General features: G+C 37.2%; 1 protein-coding gene across 3 annotated transcripts in view; it reads left to right on the forward strand.

Moving 5' to 3' along the window:
* Positions 1-1,981: 1,981 nt before the first annotated feature.
* The window catches only part of TSG101 (tumor susceptibility 101), a 45,342-nt gene continuing 27,137 nt past the window's right edge, over positions 1,982-20,186 (forward strand). The window contains exons 1-7 of one of the 3 annotated variants that reach the window (XM_039350787.1): positions 1,982-2,157; positions 3,937-4,021; positions 6,134-6,199; positions 9,868-10,031; positions 10,523-10,649; positions 15,888-15,954; positions 19,795-19,892. In XM_039350787.1, the coding sequence (XP_039206721.1) occupies positions 2,116-2,157; positions 3,937-4,021; positions 6,134-6,199; positions 9,868-10,031; positions 10,523-10,649; positions 15,888-15,954; positions 19,795-19,892 (649 nt within the window). In that variant the 5' untranslated portion in view covers positions 1,982-2,115. Of the gene's footprint in view, positions 2,158-3,936; positions 4,022-6,133; positions 6,200-6,309; positions 6,839-9,867; positions 10,032-10,522; positions 10,650-15,887; positions 15,955-19,794; positions 19,893-20,186 lie in introns of those variants that run through there. The other 2 variants (XM_039350788.1, XM_039350789.1) reach the window with 2 other exon arrangements.

A 20,186-nucleotide genomic window follows, 5' to 3' on the forward strand; every position in this document is an offset into this window, starting at 1 on the left:
CATCTTTTGCTTTACATTGTATGTGTCATGGTTCCGATAGATGAAACCCATCAAAAGAACTTCAAGGCAAAATTCTTCCTTAAATAACATTTATTCAGGAAACAACGTTATCAGCACTACATAGTTGAACACCCTAACTAAATTCCCTTCACCTGGATACAAAGTAACTAAGTACAATGCCCTCAGCCTGCCAAAACGTTATCAGCTCGTCCTTGAGTTCCCACAGCAGCATTATTATTATGGCTAGCTGAGCTTACATCCCAACCCCTCTACCTGCTGCACATGAATTCTAAAAGTAATAAAAGCATGTTAAAAGAGAAAATGGCTGCATTTTCATCAGAACAGAAACATCCAATATTAGCAGCGTTTACAGTATGATCTTCAGAGCTAAAGATTTAATGAGAAAGTGATGCACAATTTTATGGATGCATTACTGGTATTTGAATCAGCATTAACAATATCCTACAGAATTTCAGCACACAGGCTGAGTGACTTTGGGCTAGTTACTTTCTCTCAACACCCCAAAAAGAAGGAATTGGCAAGCCACTGATGAAAAATGTTGCCAAGAAAACTACAGGGGGGTAATTGCCAGCTGATTTAAAGGCACTTTTTTTTAACAAAAAAAGGGCAGAAATAGCTGGGTGTGAAGCCACCTATTCTTATATTAAAACAAATAACATTAATCAAGAGTAAGCACACTTGTGAATTTGCCTTGGGATTAGCTGTGCTTGTTTATAATAATAATAATAATAAATTAAGTTTATATTTCTTTTAGCAGATTTATATAGCTGCCATCTCACCAGAAGTGACTCTCGATGATTACAACATAAAAAAAAATAAATTGTAAGATATTCATTATAAAAATAAACAACCATTATTTTAAAAAGTTAAGAATCAGTAAAAATTAAAATGTATATAATACTCAATTCCCAGCAAATCTGGGTGGTTAAATGTAATTTAAAGTAAATTACTGCCTACATAGCAATAATGGCTTCACTTAAAATTTGTACATTGTTCTTGGTATTATTTATTTATACCCCAACTTTGATTGAGGAGCTAAAAGTGGCACCCTGTCCTACATTTTTTTTCCCTTCAACCCTCTAAAATAGATTAAGTGTAGGAGAGAGACTGGCCAAGTTGTGTGTGTGTGGGGGGGGAGAATCAAACAGGACTTAAGTCGAGAGGGTGAAGTCTGACACACAGACACACCCCTTGAATAGGTAGGTAGGTAGATATTTAAACTTTCATTGTCATTTTTTACTGTGGGCACAATGGCACATATTAAAAATGAAATTTAGTTGCTCTCAAATTGTACATATACATAACATACATTTAAACATACTATATACAACATATGTATAGAATGCTGTTGAACCTTATCTAATCTCATCCAGGTGCAATCTGAAAAGATTCCTGTGTATAGGCCTGAGCAATAAAACAGCTAACTTAACTTTTCAAGTATGGGTCTGGTTGTTTGCACCCGACAATAGGTCAAGATAATGGGACTCTCACTAATCGATCAGAATAGAGCTGGAAAGAACCTTGGAGGTCTTCTAGTCCAACCCCCTGCTCAAGCAGGAGGCCCTATATATATACCATTTCAGACAAGTGGTTGTCCAGTCTCTTTTTAAAAAATCTCCAGTGATGAAGCACCCACAACTTCTGAAGGCAAGCCTTTCCACTGGTTAATTGTTCTCACTGTTAGGAAGTTCACCGAATAGTTGTTGTTGTTGTTTTAATTGAGGGAGGACTAGAATCTCTTTCTGCTTTTAGTCACCCTTAATGATTAACATACCCCATTTCGATCCAGTTAACTACAACCCAGAACAGGCTGTAAAATCGGACCGCCCGGCCATCCTCTCTATGATTTTGGCTTTGCAGAGGGGCTAAACTCAAAACTCTATTACTATTTTCGCTGGTGGGCTGGGGCGGGGGGAGGGAGAGAGAGAGAGAGAGAGAGAGAGAGAGAGACGCCGGAAGTGACGTTTCGCGGTATCACCGAGCGGAAACGGATCGTGGAGGCTGTCGGAAGCGGAGCTCGGGAAGGCTCTTGTCCGTCCGGGAGTTAGAGTAGCGGGAAGAGGTCGTAGAGGGACCGCCGCCACCAGCGCCAGCATGGCCATGTCTGAGAGTCAGCTGAAGAAAATGCTTGTTAAGGTAAACCGCCAGCCTGCTCCTGAACCGTCTTTCTCAAAGCAGCCTTGAGTCAGCTCAGCCCAGTCGTCCCCTTTGAAGGCCCGGTTTCTCTGCGGTAGAGCAAAAGCAAAAGCGTCCTCCCTTTGGAGACGGGAGATTCTTCCCAGGGATCTCCTTTCACATTTTTCTCACTAGTGCTTGCCGCTTCCTCGCCAGAGACCAGCTTTTGCATCAACAAATAAAAAGTGACTAAACTTTAGTCAGCTCTAAATTCAACCCAAATAGCCACTGGCTTTTCTCTGCAACCCTTTGCTTGGTTTGTCTTTTCCAAGTTTTCAGTTAGTCTCCCCTTGTTTTGTTTTGTTTCCCTTTCTTTCCCCAGAACTTATTTTCGATTATTTCTTGGAAATTTGCTGCATAGTAGGGCTTAACTTAAATACAAGGAAGTAAAAATAAACTTTTTAAAGAATTTTTCATGCATTTGAAAGGTGAATTTGGTGTAAGAAGTGGTGCTTTTAGGCTTCTCTAACACTTTAATAAATACCTTTTTTAATATCTGAGGGTTTCCCCCATTTTGATTTTCTGCCTTTTATGCGCACTCCCTATCACCTGGATTTGGTAGCACATAAAAATCCTTATATGCCACTTTGATATAGGTTGAGAAGAGCAAATGACAATGTGTGTAAATGGCATCATCATGCGAATGCTGCAACTCAATGAATGTTGTCATTTTGGCATCATCTTGATTTGTTGTGGATGCTGCATCTTGAAGGGTTGGCAGAGAAATGTATCTAATGTGATTGTTACATATTGTATGTAGACAATGTTTATCAACATTTTATAAAAGTTGTGGATGTTTTTGTAAACCACAAAGTAACAATATGGGCGTGTTTGCATACACATACTTATTTAATTCTGCTTGGTCCACAAATATAAGTTTAAGTGGTTTTAATATTGAGTGATATTGAAAAAACAGACTGACAGTTTTACTAGGAAATGGTATTTATAGTTTGCAGTCTATCTCCACAATCAGCTAATCTGTTCAATAATGATTAATAATTACTGCACACATACAGGTTTCTATATGTGTCTCTTGTATATATGAAATAGATAAACTGTTTCTGATGTTACGGAAGTACAACTCTCTGCTCATGTAGCAGGAGTTTTTCTTATTTTTATCCCCACATTTTCTTTCCTGCAAATCGCCCAACTCTCCAAAGCAAAGACTGTAGGAAATGAGTAATAGGCTGAAGTGGTAGAAGCCATTCTCTGTGTGGAATGGCACCATTGGATAAAGCCCATATCCTTCCCTCTTAAGAATTGGAAGTCTATGGTCCTCGGGTACCTCCAGATTCCTTTTCCAGTACCATATAGTAATGAATAGTAATAAGGAGTGCTGGGAATTCTGCAACTTCTGGATTATCCTAAGCACTTAACTCTTTTTTACTTACATGTTATGTAATTTCAACATGCTTTACCTCATGTTGATTCATTTAGAAAATGTCTTTACTTTCTGGACCTCCATATAAATAAAATTGAATGGGATCATTCTAATTTCAAATTTGTATCATGAAATACCATTATAACTGTCCCTGTTGCTCTGCAAATCCTGTTGATTACCCAACAGAACAATTTCACAGGTAAAAATGTTTAAGGGAAAGCTTGTTGTGGTCATAGAACTTCATTTGTCATAACCTGAAATAGAAGATTCCAAACACTGGAGTTGAAATTCTAGTGAGCTGATCTGTGGGCTTGCTGTTAGTGAGAAATGTTTTAAAATGTTATTTTTCTTTTCTCTAGTACAAGTACAGAGACCTGGCTGTTCAGGAAACTGTCAACGTTACTGGCCAGTACAAAGATCTCAAACCTGTTATGGATAACTATGGTAAATTGCTGTCTTCCGTATTTTTGCAATATGATTTTTTTTAACTTTTAACTACTTTATAGTAATATCTAGCCATTTTATTTCATTGCGTAGAAATAGTTTTGCTGAGGTATTCCTCAGTTAACAACTACCCTGTTTAGCGACCCCTCAAAGTTAAAATTAGTTCTTGTCTTACAACCACAATTGGAATTGGGAAATTCATTGTTGAAGTCATGCAGTCACTAGGTGAGGCATCATGTGACTGCACCCAGTTTTATACCTATTTTGCCGTTGTTAAGCGAATCACTGCAGTCAAGAAGGCATGTTATCTTGATTTGCGACATTCCCCATTGACTTTGTTTGTTGGAGGCCAGAACGGAAAGGCACAAATGACAATCGGGACCCTCGGAGACTGCAGCCATCGTAAAGACATACCAGTTGCCAAGATCCGAATTGCAGTCATGTGACCTTGGGGATATTGTGATAATAGTGAGAGGACTGGTCTTTTTAGCGCCATCATAACTTTGAAAAGTCACTAAATGAATGCTCATAAGTCAAGGACTACTTGTATAACAGCGTTGAAAAAGTGACTTTAGAATTGGTCCTCAAACCTATGGCCATAGTGGCATCCCATGGTCACATGATTGTCATTTGTGAGCTTCATAGCTGTCTTCCAATAAGCATAGTCAATGAGGAGCTACAATGAACTCACAAGTCTCAGTCACTTGATGATTCCCTTAATGACTGTGGCTGATTCTCTTAATAATCACAACAAAACGGACATTGTAAGTCAGGTATAGTGGCATGATGTTTTATTTAACTATTGTATCACTTAGAATGGAGTTGCTGCTTCTGATTGTGGTTGTTAAGTGAGGACTACCTGTACTGAAGAAATGAAACAAGATTATGTGCTCGCCTCATGATTAAGGTATTTTAGTGAGTGACGTCAGATCATGAAGCTAACGCACAATCTTGTTCTGCTTTCTAATACTAGAAGTAGTCATTATTTCTACTAGTAGAAGTAGTCGCTCATTTGACAAAGAAAATATTCAAGTAAGGTAGAAAAAAATAATATATTCTTCATTTAGAGCAGTGGTTCCCAATTTTTTCTATACCCCACACCCCTAGAACGCTTCTGTTGTGATTCCTCGCCAGCCAGTGGACCCGACAGCTAAGTCTGGGGAATCAGAGGAGGAGGAGGGGCCTGGAGTGACGTCAGAGGAAGGCTCTGAGGAGCTCCAAGACTTACAGTCTGATGAGGAGCCTGGCCCCTTTACTCGCGCTCAGGCTGAGACACAGCTGTGCTGGGAGGCTGAGTTGGACAGTGAGGAACTCACAGCTGGAAGATATCCAGGGTGCACGTAAACGTCACAAGAAAAAAGAGTTGGACAGAGGAATGCAATGGGGTGGCTCCAAAGGCAAAGGAGAAGGCATTAGGAAGCCACGCCTTGGCTGCATAATAAAAAGGAAGGTGTGGGAGGTGCTGGTTGCTGAAGGCAACCATTTGTGTTAAGGAATCAAGTTTCTGTGAACTGTGTTTTGTTTGCCTTGGACATTTACTCAGGTCTGTAAATAATAAAAGGGGATTGGTTTTTTCCTGCGGTTCCAGCCTGCTTGTTGAAAGAGGGGTTTCTCCTTGAGCTTAACAAGGACTCATGTAGCCTGGGACATAACAGCTTCTGACATATTCTCACAACCCTTACAAAAGTTTGAAATAACAGCAACAAATTATGCATATACACTATAATTTTGAAAACCCAAGTGTTCGCAGCCCCTGGAATATCGTCTCGCATCCCTGGTTGGGAATTCCTGATTTAGAGCATATATTTCGCTTGAAATCTTTTTTGAAAATTGCCATAACCTATTCATTTTTAAAAGAGTATAAATTTCTTGAATTGCAATATCTGGCAAACTGCAGTTGCCATAGAATCCATAGTGAAAAATTTATGGCTATTTATAAAAGGCACAAATGGCATGCCAAACACTTTACACTGTACAGTGTTTATTTTCCTAGAAGATGCGTGCTTATTTCTGGTCAGAATGAAGTGTTAATACTGAGTTGATACGCTTATTTTTGTTAATGTGTTCAATGTCTGTGATTTGTATGTTGAATAAATCGATGCTTCTTTTCAGTTTTTAATGATGGTTCATCAAGAGAATTGATGAGCCTCACTGGAACTATTCCTGTAAGTTACAGAGGTATGTATGTATTTTGAACAGTTTGCATAGATTATTTGAAACCACTGTTTCTGTATAGGTAATCCTCGCTAATGATCAGTCACTTAGCAACTATTCAAAGTTACAGTGGGACACCCCCCCCCCAAAAGACAATATAACACGGTTCTGGAGTTCTGACGGCCATGTGTGCATGCATGCACTGCAGTCACGTGATCGCATTTCAGCACAAGGCAATTGGCTCACATTTACAGTCTTTTGCAGCATCTTGAGTTTTGGCATTTTTGCCAGTTTTTGGCAAAACATGCCCGTTGGTTAAAATAGATTGGTTTACTGACCACCACAAAAAAAGGTAGTAAAACCCTGCTTAACATCTGCATGGCCTACAGTTGTAATTCTGGACTCAGTTATGATCATAAATCGAGGACTACCATAGTTAATTCATAAACTGTATTCTTCACTCTGTAGCATTGTATTTAGTTTGTGCATTTCAGATACCTCTGTACATTGCTTTAAATCAGTCAGAACGGTGAAAGCAAAACGAAAACACAGATTTATTGCAATCTAAACAATTACTATTTCAAAGCAAAACCATTTATAATTTCCTATCTCTTCTCATGCGGTTAGGTGGCATTACTTTGGAACAGAGCTGGCAAAGTCCAGGTAGATACAAGCCTCTTTAATATAACTATACAAGGCATTTGAATGAGATGGTTTGAAAACAAAGCTAGGCATCTGCCATACCCAAAGAAGGAGCTTCTCGTGTTTTTTCAAAAGATGGAGCTGACAGTGATTCCAAGTTATGTTATCTATGCTCCCAGATATTATGAAGCATCTCATTTGAATGTTTTGCATAACCTGTACATATCTGTCTGTTATGATGCTCACAGATACCAATATAATTAACAGTGCAATAGTATTAAACTAGTTTAAATGTGTTACACTTCATTTAGCCACTAACATAGCAGAAAAAGCTCAATGACTTAGTGGAATCAGTGATGAGAAACGGCAGGAATTTTGAGTAGAACCCTATTACAAAGAAGTTTTGAGCTTTCATGGCACAGGGAAATCTGATTGCTTGTAATTGCTGGCATATTCTGCTGGTTGCTATGGTGAACTTCACTATATTGTTGCAGTTATCTCTGAATCCTGATCAGATAGATGTTGAGCACAGAATTTGTCAGCTTACCTGGGAGAGTTTGTTCATAATGTGCTATTAACCTGTACCAACTTTCTGCAATGATAAAGAGTATAAGAACACTTGGACCAGAGATTTCACTACTTCAATTTTATAGGAGCAGGTTCTTATATAATAACTCTTATAACTCTTTTCCAAGATAGCGGTGTATTGGATATCAAAACACAAAAGCAGAATACATTGCAGAATTTAGAAATCATAAACTCATCTGTGTACTTAGCTGGTTCAGAAATATTGTTTCCTAGAGGAATGAGAGCAGAAATTCTGCTGGGTTCAGCTTTACAGTCCATATCCAAGACATTTGTCCTAAGCTCTGTCTTTGCTCATTCATAGTCCAAGGAGCAGCCATTACTGCAGCAGTTTGATTTCTATTTGCTTTTCCCAGCAGGACTAATAATGCAAGTTTTAGAAGTCATGTGGAGAGTTAGTTAATAAAATGTGGTTCCGACAAATGAAACTCTTCAAAGATTCTTTACCTTAAAGCAGTAGTTCTCAATCTTTCTAATGCCGCGACCCCATAATACAGTTCCCCATGTTGTGGTGACCCCCAACCACTTATACATCACTGGGTGCCAGGGTTGTGGCCAAAGAAAAGGGGAAAAAATGGCAGACAGCCTTGTTTGGCGACCCCCGTGAAATGGTCATTCGATCCCAAATGGGGTCCCGACCCACAGGTTGAGAACCACTGCCTTAAAGAGTCTTTATTCGAGCAGCATAGCATCGGCACATACATAAGCAAAGCCAAAATCTGGATTCCCCTTCCCTTAGCACATAGTATTCTCAAAACACAATTCCCTCCTCTAATTAACAGTCATAAATCACATTCTCCAATTAGTTTGAAATGCAGGCTTTCCCTCCTGTTCTAAACCCGCCATTTCTTATCATCTCTTATTTCAAAAGCCCTGAATTCACACACTATTACAATATTGTTATGTCTAACTAACGCCCATCACATTCCTCCTGCATCTCTATATGTTGTCAAAGCAAGAACATTCAAATGTTAGCAGCGTTGACATAAAGATAATAATTCAAGTCCTGGTTTATAATATCCCTAATTGTTTAAAATTACTACTTTGATTCTTTGAAATTCCTAGAAAAAAGTCATTTTGTAAAGCTTGAAATTTTAAAGTGGGGGGGTCCCAAAATTCTTAGCAAGTGTTTTGTACAAAATAGTACTATTATTCTCAATGCTTTTTAAAATCCTACTGGAGTCTGTGATAAAAACATAGTATCATTGTCGTAATGCTAATATTGCTGGATGCTTATTTGCTAATTTTGAGGGATGATGTTAATACTTATATATCACTAAAAGTCCCTTGCCTGTTTGTAACCTTCAATTGGGCAAAACTGTGCATCATAGAGCAAAAGTTTTTGAGCCAAGATCTCTCAAATGGGCTAACTTACAGAATGCCAGATCCAATTAGTCCCATGAGAGTGATTGTGGCCAATTGAACGAGAAGCACCAGCTGGGTCAGGGAGGGTGCAAGGGGATCCGTGTGGTGTTGTGCAGGTTGGGGAGGGCGTGTGAGCATTTTTGTATGGATCAGGAAGAGTACGGGAGAGGTGCCATGAGGGTTGGCGAGATTTGGGTTGAGATATCAATATCAAGACTGAACATTTTTTTTAATAATCTCAATCTCCCAGAACATTCCCTGGCTTCAGACAACTGATCAGCAGAAAATAGATGACAATATGGGCAAGTTACATCCAATCAGATTGGATAAAAAAAATTACCCATGTATTATTTATAGAAATTGACCTCCTGGGATATGTTAGATGTGGCTATCTGTTCCAAATTTGCGTGACTACCTCCAAAGTTAGCTATGTCATAGGCTGCTGCTGCTGTTACCAATTATAACAATTCCAGTTTTCAGGGACATGTTTACAAAAGACATTAGGAGCTATTCCTTTGATTCTCTGCGAGCAATTTGATGCAGGTTCAATGTTTAAATAGAAGTTTACTTTTCCAGAACAGGTTGCATGCTTACACCTACCTTACCAGAACTCCCAGCCAGTCTCTGTATTGTGTGTAAATAACATTTTTTTCCCTTCTCATCTTCATCCACTCCACACTAGCTTCTCAAACACTTTAGCTCTTCATCATTTATCCGGAATAGATAATGGAAAGTGGGAAGGGGTAGTGAACATCTAAAATTTTTGTTTTGGTTTCTGAGGGCTGAGGAGGATTTGAAGATTCAGTGTGGTAAAATGCAAATAAACTCACTAGTATGAAAATCAGACAAAATTGAGGAGGATTGTTATATGCAGTGTAACTAAGTATCAGATGCTTGGGATAATGGACTTGCTTTCATAATACCTTGTTTATTAATTTCCAGAGCATGTTGTATGTGCTTATAAAAATACTTCAGTTTTGTGTCTCAAGACCATTCCTATGCACTTAAATATAGTAACAGATATGCCACTTCAGTAATTTATCATGGTACCATTTATTATCAACAAAGAAATAGAACATTATTTTTTAAAATCTCTTTAGGCAACATTTACAATATCCCAATATGTCTGTGGCTATTGGATACATATCCATTCAATCCCCCAATCTGTTTCGTTAAGCCAACTAGTTCGATGACGATTAAAACTGGGAAACATGTCGATGCAAATGGCAGGATATATCTTCCTTATCTACATGAATGGAAACATGTAAGTATAATTTTAAGGTTTTTAAGCATTAATCATAAACCATTTTGAGATATAAATATTAATTTCATTTCATATTCCTCTGGCTATTGAATATAATGGGAAAATGAACTTGGACACTTGGGGCTCAGTTGAATATAATATTAGAATCTTACAAAGTTTAAATATTAAAAGTTTTGCGTTGTTTCCTTTGGTGTTATTAAGAATTGCAACTGAAATAACCATTGATGTTGCCTATAATCGGTATAATTCATTGGTGTGAATTCACAGTGTCATGAAGCATGTTCCCAGTGATATGTTATTTTTTAAAATTTTGACAGCTTCCGTTAATTGAATGACTACTAAGGTGAATGAAACTTTAACATAGAAGAAAAGGATAACCAGCTAATTTTCAGCAGCTGGTGAGATGATGAATCTGTTGGTACAGATAATGAGCAACCAAACTATTTTTGTAGAAGAAAAAAAATAACTGTCTTCTCTGCTTTAACTTCCAGCCACAATCAGATTTAATAGGACTGATTCAAGTTATGATTGTGGTGTTTGGAGACGAACCTCCTGTCTTTTCTCGACCAACCATTTCAGCTTCCTATCCGCCTTACCAAGCAACAGGGCCACCAAACAGTAAGGATCTTACAGCCATTATAATATGTGAATAATTGTGGGCTTAAACATGTATTTTTGGGTTATTTCTCTGAAAGAGTCCTGCTATTATGACACTGTATTTCAGTTATTACAGAATGACAACAGTTGCAAGAATTATTGTCATAATTTTAATTGTTACAATAGAGCCAATTTTGGCCTAATGGCTAAAGTACCAAGCTAGCTGCATCTAGCAAAAATGGGCTGCATCTCACAAAAATAGAGAAAAATGTACTCGGAAAAGAAAAAACTGGCCCAATTCACCAGAAGGGCTTTAAACTAAAATTGGGGGGTGGGGGAGAGTGACCAATCTTTAGAATCTCTAGAACACAAAAGCAATCATAAATCCCAAGGAAACAAACAATGAGGTAGGGAGTGATGAGAAAAAGGAAAAACTCAAACAACGTAGGCGATGCAGAAAACATACTCATGGACAGGCATAAAAGTCTTAAATGCTTATATACTAATGCTCAAAGCTTTGGGAACAAACAGGGTGAACTAGAAGCAATAGTACACGAGGGTAGGCATGATATACCATTACAGAACACTGGTGGGATGAAACCCATGACTGGAATGTACTGATGGATGGATACAAATTGTTCCAAAGAAACAGATCTACAAAAAGAGGAGGTGGAGTTGCACTATATGTAAGAGATTACTACATATCTACAGAAATGCTCATGATCAAAGTAAAACCCTCTAGAATGTATATGGGTCAATATAAAAGGAAAAAAGAGTGACATTGCCATAGGTGTATATTACAGGCCACCCAACTAATCAGAAGAATAGAATAATTAGAATAGAATAGAATAGAATAGAACAGAACAGAATAGAATAGAATAGGACAGGACAGGACAGGACAGGACAGGACAGGACAGGACAGGACCTTGGAGTAATCCAACCCCATGCTCAAGCAGGAGAACCTATACCATTTCAAACAAGTGACTGTCTAGTCTTTTGTTAAAAATCTCTAGTGATGGAGTGCCCACAATTTCTGAAGGCAATCTGTTCCTAATCCTAACTTTGCAGCAAGTGGGAGATCAAACAGATTCCTAACCAACCTAGCTTTGTCATCCAAAAGGTAGAGGAGAGAACTAGAAGAAAAACTATACTGGACCGAATTCTTACTAATAGAGAAGAAGTAATAGAGTAATTGAAGATGCCAGAACCTTGGGGAAAGTGACCATGTCATAGTGGAATTAAATATAATGCAAACACAAGCAATAGAACATAATCCAATCAGTGTCTTAAACTTTAAAAGAGCTGATTTTAAGAAACTCAGAGAGACCCTAGGAAAGATTCCATGGATGAAAATTCTAAAGAGGAAAATAAGTAAAGAAGCATGGGAACTCTGAAAAATGCAATCATAAAAGCCCAGTCCAGCACAATACCACTGAAAAAGAAAAAAAAATCAAGAAGAAACAAGCATAGTTGCACAAAGATCTCTCTGATAAACTGAAAGACAAAAAGGACAAGTTCAAAAAATGAAAAGAGGGACATATAACTAAGGCAGATTATCAGCAAAGACGAAGTCAGGAAAGCAAAAGCTCAGAATGAACAAAGACTTGCAACAAAAGTCAAAGAAAGGTTTCTTTCAACATATTAATAACAAGAAAAAAGTCAAGGAAACAGCTGGTCCACTAAAGAGAGAAGATGGCAAGGAAGTAACAGGCAGTAGAGAGAAAATAGAGCTGCTTAACTCATTCTTTGCATCAGTCTTCATGCAAAAAGAAACTATAGCCCAAACTACCAAAAAAACTATCGTAAAAGACAGCCTAGAAATAAAAATTAAAATAAGCAAGAAAAGGGTAAAAGGACACCTATCTAATCAGCTAGCAGTATGTAGCAGCAGCCAAAAAAGCTAATACAATCCTTGGTTGTATAAACAAAAGCATAGAATCAAAATCACATGAAGTATTAGTACCACTTTACAAAACCTTAGTAAGACCACACCTGGAATACTGCAACCAATTTTGGTTACGTTACTACAAAAAAGATGTTGAGATTTTGGAAAAAGTTCAGAGAAGAGCAAAGATGATCAAAGGCCTGGAGACTAAAACTTACGAAGAACGGTTGCAGGATTTGGCTTTGGTTAGTCTAGAGAAAAGAAGAACTAGAGGTGACATGATAGCAGTATTCCAATATTTGAGGGGCTGCCACAAAGAAAAGGAGGTTGAATTCTCCAAAGCACCAGAGGGCATGACAAGGAACAGTGGTTGAAACTAATGAAAGAGAGAAGTAACCTGGAATTAAGGAGAAACTTACTAACAGTGCAAACAATTAACCAGTGGGCAGCTTGCCTTCAGAAATGGTGGGCGCTTCATCACTGGAGGTATTTAAGAAGAGACTGGGCAGCTGCTTGTCTGAAATCGTATAGGTTCTTCTGCTTGAGCAGGAGGCTGGACTAGAAGACCTTCAAGGTCCCTTTCAGTTCTACTTCTATTCTATTCTATTCTATTCTATTCTATTCTCTATATTTTATAATAGTAATAAATTGTGTATCAGCCTTTTCCAATACACTCAGTGCTCCTTAGTTTTGCAACTACTAATTCTGCCAAAGAGCTGATGGATACTTTTTAATGTAATAAAATTCTGTAGCTTCCAGAAATCTTCATTATACAGATACGCATTTAGCTCCATCTATTATATTATAGGAAAGCTATAAAATTATTAAATTGAATAAATTTCAGAGTCCCCAAGGCCAATTATGAAATAATTATAGAGTGATCTAAGAAAATAGAATAATTGCCATACTTTTGGAGTTATATTGAATATCTTATATAAATAAGATTGGGCCAACTTCATAGCTTTAGTTTTAAAGTTTGATAACCTTATCCATTGTAAAATTCTTGGCTGATATCTCAGTTATATCTGTGAAGGTTATAGAAGGTATTATTTACAATAATCTATCCCATAAAATTGGTTATATAAAAGGGTGCCATCCCTCACATAACATTTTGGCTGATACTAGTTTTATATCTTCATAAACTTGAATCATCAATTTTAGTTTAATTGGATGGAGAAAAATTCTTTGATATAATGCTAATTAAGTTTTTGATGCAGGTAATGCAGAAATTTAGACTTTTAGCAAAAGTTAATAATAATTCAGTATTCTAATGTTTTGCAAATGATAGAACTACATGTTAAATATTCTGGGTATGTAGTAAAATGAAATAAGTCAAGTATTACATGAATTGGTAAGAAATTCTTGATAGCTATATCAACATTATCTCTTGTCCATAATCTGTTAAATACCTGGGCAGTTATTATCCCAGGAAAATATGTTGATTAGGTAAGATTATTTCTGTATCAATAACCAAATGAAAAACAATATTAATAGGTAGCTGAAACAATCTAATTTTGTGGGGAAGAAATAACATGGAAAATGATTGTTACATCACTTTTAAATACATTTTGCTAGTATTGCTTATGTTTATTCCACTGAAATATTTTAAACAGCTTGTTAAGTTAATGGTGATTTTTTTCTATGGAAGGGATACGTATGAAACAAGAAGGATTTCTCAGTGTGTTACAGTTTTTGTACATTGATGGTGGTTTTCATTTTCCTGAACATACATTAAAAAGGGTTGAGGTTGCGCCTGATATTTTGAAGCCAATGACCATTGCTGTGGATGCTTCTCCTTAACTTATCCAGTCTTCCATTTCTTCTGATTCTATCAATTTGGCCAAGAATATTTTTTCCATAAGATCCATTTATATGTCCAAAGTATGTGAGTTTCATGTTTTTTTATAAATGTTAGTAGTTTTATTGTAATTTCTGCTGTAGGGTATGTAGGATTTATTTTCATAATACATTGTATGTTCACTAATTTAATAAAAATTAATTGCAATATGAAAATATGTTTCTATGTTACATAGAGTAGAAATAATAATAATAATTATTATTATTATTACATAGAGTAGAAATCTGTTTTTGTTAGATCTCTCAGCAGTAAAATTTTCAAGATGCATACTGCCAAGCACATGCATAATAAGTTCATTATCTCTGCCAGTAGATGTCAGTCAAATATATAGTTTGAAATCCTCTAAATGACTTTGAGTACGAAAGTAAAGTTTTACAAATTATAGGAATATAATTTGCACATTAATGACCAGATTTTCCAGAAATTTATTCAGGCTAGATGTTAGATAAAACAAGAGTTGATATAGTAATAAACTATAATGAGAAAGGATTAAAGTACAGTTAAAGTAGGTTAAATTGACATATAGGAGGTGTCATTTAAACTTAATCTGTTAAATTTCATTTGTTTTTTCCCAACATCAACATTGTTACTTCCAGCATATTAAAGGGGATTTTAAGGAATGCAGTAGAAAAAATTAAAAGGAAAACTTCATTGTATTTCCAATATTTTGCTTGTACAATTCTAGGTTTTGTGTTGTAGGGCAAGAATTATCTTTTAGGTCTGGTAAATATTTGCAATTCTTAAAATGTGGACAAGGCTACACAAAATAGCTCTCTAACTGGAGGTAGCTATTCATAAAATAACTGCTACCCAAGAAAAAGTAGTGTAACTGCTCCATTTCATTCCTTCCAATCTGCCAAGATAAAATCTATCAGATCCATTTGTCCTTTGACCTTTTTTTCTGGGCAGAGGGACATTTTTCCAAGTAAAGCATAGCACTGCAGCCTCACATTATTTTTATTTTCTCAGAATTCCTTTAGGCGGATACATTCTTATAAAGATTGCTAGAGTCTGGTACTTGGCTTATCAGCAAGCATCCTACTCTTACTTAATCTGAAAATAAGGTCGTACGGATGCCAGAAGGGTGTCTCAGAGGGCATCATGTTGTTTATTACTGCTGTAGAATTTGTCATAAACATCTGAAGCGTTTGTTTTTATAAATATTCCCAAATGGAATATTTCGAAACATTAGATTGTTTGATTTCATATCAACCTGGCTTTCATCCACAAAAGTATTAATGGGTCCTGCAGGCACATGGAGTTCTGCTAGGAAGCAGATAAGAAAATTCCAAGGATTGGGTTTTATTACTGGACTGCTCCTAGCCAGTCCTTACTTTGTTCAATAAGGCTTTGTTTGTGTGTTATTAAACTCTTATTTAATTAAAAAAAAACAGCCTTCCCCAAACTGTTTGCCTATAATCTACTACTATAAAAACTTCTGCACTATAAAAGTAGCATTTTAATATGTAACGTTATCTCAGACTGATAAAGTTTGCAAAATTGCTTTTGTGCTCAGCTTCCTATATGCCAGGAATGCCAAGTGGAATCTCTCCTTTTCCTCCTGGACCACCTCCTAACCCAAGGTAAAATAAATGCGCTTGCTCAGTGAGAAACATGGTGATTTGATCATGCTCTGTGGTGCTAATTCTCAGGTGGAATTTTGTTATCTTAGTCTAAGCCTGTGTTTCAAAAATATGTACACTTCCAAATGGACCCATGAAGCTTTTCTTTTTGAATTAGTGCCTGTTCAATAAATTCAGATTAAATGAATTGTTTAAATAAATTTAGCTTGATTTTGCTAAATTTTCTTTAGACAAGAATCTTTTTCAGAAATTAGGTGTTTGCTTGTTCAGAAGCCTGAACAAGGTGTATTACTTCATATCCAGTAGCTCCACCTTCAGAACTTTGCGTATTAGGTAGAAAGTCTGTAGGGAGATCTAAAACCTCATTTGTATATCACACGTAACATGTTTTAAGCAGCAAGCTGGTGATCTACTTGGGTTTGCTAACTCTTTCTGCCATTACTCAGAGACAGAAGATTTCCAAGTCAGTTGTGCATGGTTTTGAAATAGCCTTCGTGTCATTTGCATCCTAAATTAATCTGCAGAACACGATCACACTCTGTGGTTTGTGATAACTAGACATACAGTGGTGCATCTCATGCTGAGCCGATAATCAATAGTTGCTAAGCAATAGATAAATGGTTTGCAAGAAAAGTCAGCAGACAAATAGGCGAAGCATCAATCCCCTTTGAGGAAAAGTAGTCTTAGAGCTCAAATGAACAAGCCACCCTTTCTTTTCCTTCTCTCTCCTGTTTTTCTGAAGAAGCTTTCATCACATCCAAGAAAAGTTAGGACAGATTCCTCTGTCCTAACTTAACTCTTGTAGTTGTTCCGGAAGCCAATATCTCCTTTATGTGTGTCTTCTTATATTTTCACCACAAGCCCAGTCTTTCCAAACCTTCTTGAAGCTTGTGTTCAACAGGAATACGTTATTTTCACTGCATCTTCATTTCCACCTTTCATGATTATTGTGTTTTATATGTGATCCTTATTCCTCCTGATCTATTAATTATCATTCCCAATATATGTTTTTAACCTTCTTCTGTTGTCTTAATAAGCTTTAAGAACTTGTCTCCAATTTTGGAGGGATGCCAGATTTTCCTTAAACATGTATGGTTCAGTGTCAGAAGATTTTTGTATGCATGTTGAATTCACATATATGTGATACACTGGTGTTTGTAAAAATGACTGTGCTCTGTAAGAGATCCTTGACCAGGTTCTTACTGATATGCCACACTAACCTGCAAATGCATACAACAAGAAGGCAAATGAGGTTCTCATACAGTGGGGCAAAAAAGTATTTAGTCAGCCACCAATTGTGCAAGTTCTCCCACTTAAAAAGATGAGAGAGGCCTGTAATTGTCATCATAGGTAGACCTCAACTATGAGAGACAAAATGAGAAAACAAATCCAGACAATCACATTGTCTGATTTGGAAAGAATTTATTTGCAAATTATGGTGGAAAATAAGTATGTGGTCACCTACAAACAAGCAAGATTTCTGGCTCTCACAGACCTGTAACTTCTTCTTTAAGAGGCTCCTCTGTCCTCCACTCATTACCTGTATTAATGGCACCTGTTTGAACTTGTTATCAGTATAAAAGACACCTGTCCACAACCTCAAACAGTCACACTCCAAACTCCACTATGGTGAAGACCAAAGAGCTGTCGAAGGACACCAGAAACAAAATTGTAGACCTGCACCAGGCTGGGAAGACTGAATCTGCAATAGGCAAGCAGCTTGGTGTGAAGAAATCAACTGTGGAGCAATAATTAGAAAATGGAAGACATACAAGACCACTGATAATCTCCCTCGATCTGGGGCTCCACGCAAGATCTCACCCCGTGGCGTCAACATGATCACAAGAACGGTGAGCAAAAATCCCAGAACCACACGGGGGGACCTAGTGAATGACCTGCAGAGAGCTGGGACCAACGTAACAAAGGCAACCATCAGTAACACACTACGCTGCCAGGGACTCAGATCCTGCAGTGCCAGATGTGTCCCCCTGCTTAAGCCAGTACATGTCCGGGCCCGTCTGAAGTTTGCTAGACAGCATTTGGATGATCCAGAAGAGGATTGGAAGAATGTCCTATGGTCAGATGAAACCAAAGTAGAACTGTTTGGTACAAACACAACTCGTCGTGTTTGGAGGAGAGAGAATGCTGAGTTGCATCCAAAGAACACCATACCTACAGTGAAGCATGGAGGTGGCAACATCATGCTTTGGGGCTGTTTCTCTGCAAAGGGACCAGGACGACTGATCCGTGTACAGGAAAGAATGAATGAGGCCATGTATCATGAGATTTTGAGTGCAAACCTCCTTCCATCAGCAAGGGCATTGAAGATGAAATGTGGCTGGGTCTTTCAGCATGACAATGATCCCAAACACACCGCCCGGGCAACGAAGGAGTGGCTTCGTAAGAAGCATTTCAAGGTCCTGGAGTGGCCTAGCCAGTCTCCAGATCTCAACCTCATAGAAAACCTTTGGAGGGAGTTGAAAGTCCGTGTTGCTCAGCGACAGCCCCAAAACATCACTGCTCTAGAGGAGAGCTGCATGGAGGAATGGGCCAACAAACCAGCAACAGTGTGTGCCAAACTTGTGAAGACTTACAAAAAATGTTTGACCTCTGTCATTGCCAACAAAGGATATATAACAAAGTATTGAGATGAACTTTTGATATTGACCACATACTTATTTTCCACCATAATTTGCAAATAAATTCTTTCCAAATCAAACAATGTGATTGTCTGGATTTGTTTTCTCATTTTGTCTCTCATAGTTGAGGTCTACCTATGATGACAATTACAGGCCTCCCTCATCTTTTTAAGTGGAAGAATTTGCACAATTGGTGGCTGACTAAATACTTTTTTGCCCCACTGTATATGAGCGGTTCTCACATGTAGGTCTAGGGCAGAATTCCTGGAAGTTGAAGTCCACGAGTCATAAAAGAGCCAAGGTTGCCTACCCCTGGTCTAGAGGTAGAGTCAGCAGTGGACAATATAGGAAATGACATTGGGAAGTGCCAAGTCTTTTCCTTTCCTTATGAATTTCTTAAATGTATAAAGGAGATCTGAAATTTGTGGCATTGCAGTAAAACTAGAACATTTTCGCTAGCCATCGTGCTTGATTACATTGCTTAGCCTTCTAATTCAGCAATATCCAAGAACCACAACACAAGGCAAATTTAAAAATATTTTTGAAGGAAGCTAAGGGCTGCATTATTTGCATTCATTTGAATATTCTTTAATTTTAATTATTAATTAATGACTGCACAGTTAGGTGAATTACTAGCGATGTTTTCAGTACTTAACCATTTTGGCAGGAATCCTGCAACATACTCAATTTATTGAGTTTTTTTTTTTTTTTTGTCCTATAGCATTCTTCTGTGTGCTTTTCTGTTAAAAAATAGCAACTCATTTTGATCACTTGTATATGAAATACTGAATGCAAAATGGCTATGGAAGGCATTGTACAGGATGGGAAATAAGGAGACCACAAATTAATGAGAAATATTTATTCAAAGTTATTTTCTGAGAGATATAGGAGCCTGCTTGGTGTCCATGCTATAATTTAAAAGATTACAAAGTTTTCTTTTCACGAAAGTAACAGAGCAGAATGAAAACCGTTAACAATAGACTAATCTTGAATAGCTGAGTTTGGTGTCTTCCCTTAAAATGTTTCGAGCACGAGTTTGAAAATGTAATATTAATTTATAAAAATGAAGATAACATGAATTAGTGTTCAAACATATAAGCATTAATGAATTTATCACTAGATTCAATTGTAATCTGATCATAGCTGAATTCATTAAGCTTCAATAATCCTATTTTGTCTTCTCTTTCACTTCCTGGTCAAGTGGTTATTCAGGCTACCCTTATCCTGCACCTAGTGGGCCATTTCCAGCAACAACTAGCACACCACATTATCCTTCTCAGCCTCCTGTAACTACTGTGGGTGAGTAATTTCAAACTAGCCATTTCAGAGGTGGAAAATGAGATTTGCATCTGCAGATGTACAAACCAAAACACTTACTTTTACAGAGATTGTTAATTTGATTATAGTAACAAAGGAGACTTACGATAAAAGCAATATTTATTTATTTTACTAATTCATGTCACACGTATTGTTTTTCCTCCAATATTAGATTTACAAAACAATGAATGATTTCTGCTGTTTCACTCATCAAGAGTCTTTATTTTTAATTTATTGCTTTATGTGATAAAATTTGTATGTGCTTGAAACTGTGAT

Source organism: Crotalus tigris, unplaced genomic scaffold, assembly GCF_016545835.1.
Source record: "Crotalus tigris isolate CLP2741 ecotype Arizona unplaced genomic scaffold, ASM1654583v1 scf7180000018354.2857554, whole genome shotgun sequence".
Taxonomy (NCBI): Eukaryota; Metazoa; Chordata; class Lepidosauria; order Squamata; family Viperidae; genus Crotalus; species Crotalus tigris.